General features: G+C 39.0%; 1 protein-coding gene across 1 annotated transcript; it reads left to right on the forward strand.

Moving 5' to 3' along the window:
- Positions 1 to 3,157: 3,157 nt before the first annotated feature.
- Positions 3,158 to 8,803, forward strand: LOC147377134 (alpha-1,3-mannosyl-glycoprotein 4-beta-N-acetylglucosaminyltransferase C-like). Its single transcript, XM_086394018.1, has 3 exons — positions 3,158 to 3,265; positions 4,840 to 4,996; positions 7,693 to 8,803. Exons 1-3 carry the CDS (start codon positions 3,158 to 3,160, stop codon positions 8,403 to 8,405), a joined length of 978 nt encoding a protein of 325 aa, XP_086250144.1. The 3' UTR covers positions 8,406 to 8,803.
- The last annotated feature ends 235 nt before the right edge of the window (positions 8,804 to 9,038 follow it).

Consider the following 9,038-nt stretch of genomic DNA (forward strand, 5'->3'; position numbering starts at 1 on the left):
AGTATTTAAGTTTAATTAGTCCTACTTGTTTATTTTTGTTTTTATTGCCATTATTCTAGGAAGTGGGTCACAGAGGATCTGTGCTAAGAGATGTACTTCCCTTGCTTTTTCCTCTCAGTTCACTTCAGTTACTCACTAGTGTCTGACTCTTTGCGACCCCATGGACTGCAGCATACCAGGCCTCTCTGTCCTTCACCAACTCCCAGAGTTTACTCAAACTCATGTCCATTGAGTCAGTGATGCCATCCAACTATCTCATCCTCTGTTGTCCCTTTCTCCTCCCGCCTTCAATCTTTCCCAGCATCAGGGTATTTTCCAATGAGTCAGTTTTTTGCATCAGGTGGCCAAAGTATTGGAATTTCAGCTTCAACATCAGTCCTTCCAATGAATATTCAGGACTGATTTCCTTTAGGATGAACTAGTTGCATCTCCCTGCAGTCCAAGGGACTCTCAAGAGTTTTCTCCAACACCACAGTTCAAAAGCACCAATTCTTTGGCTCTCAGCTTTCTTTATAGCCCAGCTCTCACATCCATACATGACTACTGGAAAAACCATAGCCTTGACTAGACAGACCTTTATTGGCAAAGTAACATCTCTGCTTTTTAATATGCTGTCTAGGTTGGTTATGACTTTCCTTCCAAGGAGTAAGCATCTTTTAATTTCATGGCTGCAGTCACCATCTGCAGTGATTTGGAGCCCAAAACAATAAAGTCTCTCACTGTTTCCACTGTTTCTCCATCTATTTGCCATGAAGTGATGGGACCGGATGCCATGATATTCATTTTCTGAATGTTGAGCTTTAAGCCAACTTTTTCACTCTCCTTTTTCACTTTCATCAAGAGGCTGTTTGATTCTTCTTCGCTTTCTGCCATAAGGGTGGTGTCATCTGCATATCTGAGGTTATTGATATTTCTCCCAGAAATCTTGATTCCAGCTTGTGCCTCATCCAGCCCAGCATTTCTCATGATGTACTTTGCATATAAGTTAAATAAGCAGGGTGATAATATACAGCCTTGATGTACTCCTTTTCCTATTTGGAACCAGTCTGTTGTTCCATGTCCAGTTCTAACTGTTGCTTCCTGACCTGCATACAGATTTCTCAAGAGGCAGGTCAGGTGGTCTGGTATTCCCATCTCTTTCAGAATTTTTCACAGTTTATCGTGATCCACACAGTCAAAGGCTTTGGCATAGCCAATAAAGCAGAAATAGATGCTTTTCTGGAACTCTCTTGCTTTTTCCATGATCCAGCGGATGTTGGCAATTTGATCTCTGGTTCCTCTGCCTTTTCTAAAACCAGCTTTGAACATCAGGAAGTTCACAGTTCACATATTGCTGAAGCCTGGCTTGGATAATTTTGAGCATTACTTTACTAGCATGTGAGATAAGTGCAATTGTGCGGTAGTTTGAGCATTCTTTGGCATTGCCTTTCTTTGGGATTGGAATGAAAACTGACCTTTTCCAGTCGTGTCTCCACTGCTGAGTTTTCCCAATTTGCTGGCATATTGAGTGCAGCACTTTCACAGCATCATCTTTCAGGATTTGAAATAGCTCAACTGGTATTCCATTCCCTCCACTAGCTTTGTTCATAGTGATGGTTTCTAAGGCCCACTTGACTTCACATTCCAGGATGTCTGGCTCTAGGTGAGTGATCACACCATCGTGATTATCTGGGTCGTGAAGATCTTTTTTTGTACAGTTCTTCTGTGTATTCTTGCCGCCTCTTCTTAATATCTTCTGCTTCTGTTAGGTCCATACCATTTCTGTCCTTTATTGAGCCCATCTTTGCATGAAATGTTATTACCAAATTCAGACTTAAATTGAAGAAAGTAGGGAAAACCACTAGACCATTCAGGTATGACCTTAATCAAATCCCTTATGATTATACAGTGGAAGTGAGAAATAGATTTAAGGGCCTAGATCTGATAGATAGAGTGCCTGATGAACTATGGAATGAGGTTTGTGACATTGTACAGGAGACAGGGATCAGGACCATCCCCATGGAAAAGAAATGCAAAAAAGCAAAATGGCTGTCTGGGAGGCCTTACAAATAGCTGTGAAAAGAAGAGAAGCAAAAAGCAAAGGAGAAAAGGAAAGATATAAGCATCTGAATGCAGAGTTCCAAAGAATACCAAGAAGAGATAAGAAAGCCTTCCTCAGCTATCAATGCAAAGAAATAGAGGAAAACAACAGAATGGGAAAGACTAGAGATCACTTCAAGAAAATTAGATATACCAAGGGAACATTTCATGCAAAGATGGGCGCGATAAAGGACAGAACTTGTATGGACCTAACAGAAACTAAACTTACTCTTACCATATGATCCAGCAATTGTGCTCCTTAGTGTTTGCCCAAAAGAGTTGAAAATTCATGTCCACACAAAAGCCTGCATACAGATCTTTATAGCAGCCATAGTCGTAATTGCTGAAACTTGGAAGCAACCAAGATGTCCTTCAACAGGTGAAAGGATAGACTGTGGTAATCCAGATAATGGAATATTATTCAGTGCTAAAAAGAAATAAGCTATGAAGTAATGAAAAGGAATGGAGGTACCTTAAACACATATTACCAATTGAAAGAAGTCAATATGAAAAGACTACACACCATGTAATCCCAACTTTCTGGAAAAGGAAAAACTATGGAGACAGTTAAAACATAAGTGGGGATTGGGTAGTAGGTAAAAGAATGAATAGGTAGATTACAGAGGATTTCTAGGGCAGTGAAAATACTCTGAATGATATTAAAATGGTAGATACATGTCATTTATACATTTGTCTAAACCCATAGAATGTACAACACCGAGAATGAAGCTTAGTGTAAACTGTGGACTTTGAGGAATAATGACATGTCAATGTGGATTAATCAATTGTAACAAATGTATCACTCTGGGGAGTGGTGTTGATGATGCATATGTAAGGGCAAGGGGGTAAATGGAAAATCTCTGTTTTTTCAATTTTGCTGTAGACTTAAAACTGCCCTAAAAATTATCTTTAAAAAAGAATGTTAATTACACAAGTAAGCTGTATTTTCTTGATTAATTAGCAAAATATCATTATCAAATAAAAAATTTTCTCAATACTGTGTAAATTGCAGATTATAAGTATACATCCAAGGATCACAGATTGAGAGCCAGCTGTACAAGCTCCCCATGTTGGTACCATGAAAGATGTCCTATGGATACTCATTGTTATTGCAATAGTGATAGTGTTCCCAATATTTCTTTTCATTAAAGAAAACCCCTTTGATACTGCAAGTTTCCTGTCTTTGGTAAGTACCAGAAAGTATGGATGGGGTAAAGTTGAAATCTCTGGACTAGAAAAAAAGCAGGACATTAAGTGTCTATTTGTGTGAAATTACCACTAAATAGTAGACATTTGAAGAAAGTGAAAGTGAAGTCACTCACTTTCTGAGTGTCTGACTCTTTGCAACCCCATGGACTGTAGTAGGCCAGGCTCCTCTGTTCATGGGATTTTCCAGGCAAGAATACTGGAATGGGTTGTCATTTCCTTCTCCAGGGGATCTTCCTGACCCAGGGATCGAACCTGGGTCTCCCACATTACTGGCAGACTCTTTACCGTCTGAGCCACCAGGGAATCCCAGACACTCAAAAAAGAAAGATAACAAATCTTAAGGACTCAATATATCATTTTTCTTTGATGGAAACAGTAAGGGATGTGGCACTCTGAAAAGAGAGAATTCAGGGCTGGGAAGAAATAACACTGTTTAATGTTTACTTAAAGCTGTCTTCCCCTCCTTTTTTTAACAGCAATTGATAAGGTAGAAAATATTTTCCTTGTTTAAAAAAAATTAGAAAATTTCCGTTGGTTTCAAAGTTATACATTTCCCCCCAGTTTTATACAATAGGATCTCAAACCTCAGGGAAGTTGTCATTTCCCCAAGCCAAAAAAATTCTAGGGAGTTGGGCTTCCCTGGTGGCTTAGACGGTAAAGAATCTGCCCGCCATGCAGCAGATGCAGGTTTGATCCCTGCGTGGGGAAGAGCCCCTGGAGAAGGGACAGGCTACCCACTCCAGTATTCTTGCCTAGAGAATTCCATGGACAGAGAAGCCTGGCTGGCTACAGTCCATGGAGTCGCAAAGAGTCGGACATGACTAACTGATTAACACTTTCACTTTCAAGAAAACTTCACCAGAAAACAGTAACAGCAAAGAAGCAAAGGGAGAGTGGTGAATGAATTTGGAAGGGTGAAGTGCCACCAATGGGAAGGAGTTTAGATTGGGGCATTGGGGTAGTATTACCTTGTCTCCCATCATTCTAAAGGAGACAAGGTTGTCTCCTGTATCTCTTGGGGTTCCCAGGTGGTGCAGTGGTAAAGAATCCACCTGCTAATGGAGGAGATGCAGGAGACATGCATTCAATCCCTGGGCCAGTAATATCCCCTGGAGAAGGAAATGGAAACCCACTCCAGTACTCTTGCTGGAAAAATCTCACGGACAGAGAGGAGTTGGACATGACTAAGCAACTGAGCACTCCTGTATCTCTCACACCTAACATATTTTGCCCTTCATGGGATTAAGTGACCCATGTCAGACTGTAGTCATAAAGGTGATTGTGGGTGAAAAATAGCATAGACTGACATTATCTCATTCCCTACATAAAATGGAAGATAACTAAAGTAATACCATCTCCCTTTGCTCCAGGACCCATAACCTATACAAGAACCTCTGGTGTAAAACTTTTTCAGAAGATAAGTAAGAAACTGAAATGAGCCCTGAGCAAGCTTCCCTCTGTCCTGGAGACAGATTATTATGTTGTACAAAGGGGAATCCAGGCATTTTCACAAGGCATGAACATTATAGGTGAGACTTACCCTTTTCTCAGCAGGAAAAGGAGATGGTAGCTTGGCAGAGAGCCCGGATGCAGATCAGCCCTAGTAGAACAAACCACCTGGAAACCTTCAAAGATATTCAGAAAAACTCAGAACCACTCAAAAATGTGAACTCCTGTATCTTGATTGGAGCTCCTCCTCTGAAAAAAAGTGAGTGTGCTCAAGAGGCTATGTGATGCAGGGGCAGGTTAGGTAAGGGTATATAGAGAAGGCAGGTGTAAAGCAAAAGGGACCTATGACAGCATTTGACACAGATCACTCTCTATCAACATTCTTTAATTGCTTCCAAGGATCCTAGATTCTTATGATTTTCCTCTAAATTTCTTGATAGTTCCTCACTCTCATGCTGATTTATCTTCTGTATCCAGCATCTAAATGTTAATATACCCCAGAGCTCAGTCCTTATCTAGACCTACTTTTTAAAAGTTGAAATATAGTTGATTTACAATACTGTATTAGTTTCATGTGTATAGCATTGTGATTTGATTTTTTTACAGGTTATATTCCATTATGGGTTACAATACCCAACACCTTATAAGCTTAGTTTCTTGGGTAACTCATCCAGTCTCACAGTTTTAAGTATCATCTATAGCAGCAGCCTATAATTTTGAGGTAAGTATAACTGTTGTCCTCACTGGCCTCTGCTGCAGTAGTATCCCTTTCTCTCTTGTCCCTGATAACCATGCTGGCATCTGTTACTGAAGTCTATGGCTAGCTAGGGAACATGAGAGATTTTAAATCAGGACTTTTAATACTCTTCATAAGGAAAACACTTTTTTCCCCTTTACATTTAAGTGCATTTTTGAGTTGAATGCATTTTGAAATATTGGTATTGAACTCATAATGTGTTTTATCTCTTAAAAATGTTTTAGCTCTGTTCACTAGAGCCTAGAAATGACTTACTACAATGAGCACTCACTATATAAATCCAATTTTTCACTAGAAAGAACTTCCTCTAAAAGGAGTTCCTTGGAAAAAGGCTGACTCAGGTCACAGGCAGGAATTATTCCATACAGAAAGGAAGCTTTTGAATACAACTAAAGTTGTATCAAAAGGGCTCAGGACCCAATTTTAAGAGGCTGATTATATCTGATAATTAATTGTCCTACAAATGATAGGACAATTTGAACATCAATAAAGATAAAATTTCAATGGTATGAAAACCATGAGTACATAGATACATAGAAAACAACAACAACCACCAAAAAGCAAAAGTTTTGTCACCATGGAGAATGTGAGGGAACCAGCTCCTAGCATTATTTTGAAAGCTAGTAAATAAAGGGAAAGAATCAAATATTTATCTCACTTTCCTTATGTGAACTATACTACTTGGTAACCAAGAAGTAGATGAAAGGAATTTTCTTTTTATAGAAGCATTCCAGTTAACAAATGAAGAAGGAATGTTAGCCTTAGAATATCACCATATTGCAACCTCTGGAGTATTAATGAATCTAGACACCGAACTTCAAAGTCTGCTAACATCCTAAAAACAGAAATTACCTGCCATTATGTGCCTTCTGATAGAGGAATGCATCACCAACTCATAAAGTATTATTGCCAGAAAATATAACCTGAATTTGATCAAATACTCATATCAATATTTTCTACAAACTCTGATCTCTACAAGTTTGTTCTTTTGCCAAAGAATTTGATTTCCTCTCCAATCTCTTTGAGACTGGATTTAATATATTTGAAATGTTCTTCTATGCACTGTTTCCTGTTAGTTTCTATTTATAGAGTTCTGTTCTTGGTTAAGTTGTTTTTCTTTCATTATATTGGTTATTCTTGTTTCAAGCTTTATAATCAAATGTTTGATGATTCATCTTTCAAATTAATATTCAAGAATCTAGAATGGATAGATTTTTCATTTGTTCTCGCTAATTGCCATCTCTGTTTGCCACCCTGTTACAGTGGGTTGTGATTAAGAAAGCTTGCCTCATTAGATTGCAGGGAAGCAGTGACATAAGGAGAAAGTAAGGAATGTGGGTAGCTGATTTGGGTGAACTAACCCTTTGTCTCTTCTATTAGAGCCCTAAGTCACCTGTGCTATTTCCTCCCTTATCTGCTTAGATAAACTCTGGCAACCTCTATAGTTCTGAATACCTACTTCATGTTCTTCAGGGAACCATACGTAGAACTTTACCATATAAACAAATGCCAGTCAGCTGTGTTATTTCCTTTTTCCCTCTTATGTCTAGAGTTCTTGGCTTCCATTCTTAAGTTCTCTCCAGCCATAGGACTCACACCCTGGCAGATCTCCCACCAGCTACTTGGTGATCACTGGTTCAGTAGTTTTGGAAATAATTCTGTGATTAATTATCCAGGTGACCATCCCAGGGCCCTTTCCTTTGTATTTGGTGGCTCAAACTTAGAATTCTTCTGAGGCTTTTGGAATAAAGATGTATCTGTGCAGTCATTTTCTCTGTGTGTCTTTTGAAATATGAATTCTTATGCTTAGATTTCTCCAATCCTATTTCATATTCTGTCATTCTTGCAGCAATTCATCAAATATTGAAATTCTCTCATGGTAAACTTTCTGGTTTTTCAATGTGATTTTGGGAAGAAGGAGACACAGGTGCAAATGTTTTTAGTCTATCATCTTTATTTCTTCCACAATAGTGTTTCAAAGGTAACACTAAAAAAACCCTCACAACTTGTGATGAAGCATTACTCCTAACATAGTCCATACTCAGGTCTAGGGGGGAGAAAATGTAAAATAGCTATAATAATACAGAGAGTTGGCATATTAGAAAGACATAAGAAAATCTTATAACCTCAACCACAGCAACTATTTCCTTCACTTTCCTACATTGATACAAGTTCTCTTTTTTCCCCCTCAATCCTAGGACTGCTGACCATAGGAATTTCCTCAATGAAGCGTCCCCAAAGGAGCTACCTCTTGGACACCCTGGAATCTCTCTTTTATTCTTCCTCCTTATCTGAGCAGAAACACTTCATTGTTCTGGTACACTTGGCAGATCCTGATCCCATGTGGCGTGGTCAAGTGATCTCCAATATCTCAACCATCTTTAAGCCATATATCCAGGCCAGCCAGCTAGTAGTGATTAACACGCCTCTTAAAAGCTATCTTCCCTTGAAGAGCCTTAAGAGAAACTTTAATGACACTCCTGCCTATGTAGCCTTCCGTTCCAAGAGGAATATGGATTATGCCTTCCTCATGAACTTTGCTACCAACCACTCTGACTATTTCTTGATGATTGAAGATGATGTGAAATGTGTCCCTGGATTTGTCACCCAGATAGCTACTACAGTGTCTGCCTGGGAAAACAAACCTTGGGTGACTCTGGAATTCTCCCCATTGGGCTTCACTGGAAAACTCTTTCGTACTAAAGACCTCCCTTGTTTTGTTAATTTCCTTCTTCTCTTCTATCAAGAAATGCCCTGTGACTCCCTCCTCTCCCATTTTCATGATCTTCTCATGCAGCAAACACCAGTCCAGTTCCTCCCTTCCCTCTTCCAGCACATGGGCAATTACTTCTCCTTTGAAGGCAAATTCAATAATCTCCTTCAAATCTCCTGCTACAGGCAGCATGATTGATAACTCCATTGTTGCCCTCTGAATTCACTCCAGTGTTGGTGTGTCAGGGCCATGTTTCCCACAGAATGTTCCCAGCCAATGACTGACCACAGAAGGAATACTATCAAATACCATTCTGGCAAGATGGTGGACTCCCAATAGGTGATGTTAGCTCAAGGACTCACTATCAACCTGTTTGAAACTTTCTTAGAATAATGCTGCAGTCCTAGACTCTTCCTAGCCAGTTCTTTCTCTGTCACCTTTCACAGTTTTCAGACCTTCACCACAATCTGAAGGCTTGCCAGTAAAAATCTCCCTCCACCAGTAAATCTCTTGACTCTCAAATCCCATTTTCAGCCTCTTGGCAAATGTGAACTATTAAAAAAGTATTGAGAATATGCTAAGAAAATGGCTAGTAAGATGAAGATTCTTTAATTTTCATGTATTATGAAATCTTTAATAATCTTTCTTTAATTGATTTCTAGTTTCATTCCATTGTGGTAGGAAAAGATACTTGATGTAATTTCTATCTTCTTGAATTTTTTGAAAATTGTTTTGTGGTGTGATATGTGATGTATGCTAGAAAATATTTCATATATGCTTGGGGAGAAACGTATTCTGCTGCTTTTGGATGAAATGTTCTATATATGTATA

This window comes from Bos grunniens, chromosome 3, assembly GCF_055505025.1.
Source record: "Bos grunniens cultivar Pamir isolate PY7600 chromosome 3, Bosgru_T2T1.0, whole genome shotgun sequence".
In the NCBI taxonomy this organism is placed as follows: Eukaryota; Metazoa; Chordata; class Mammalia; order Artiodactyla; family Bovidae; genus Bos; species Bos grunniens.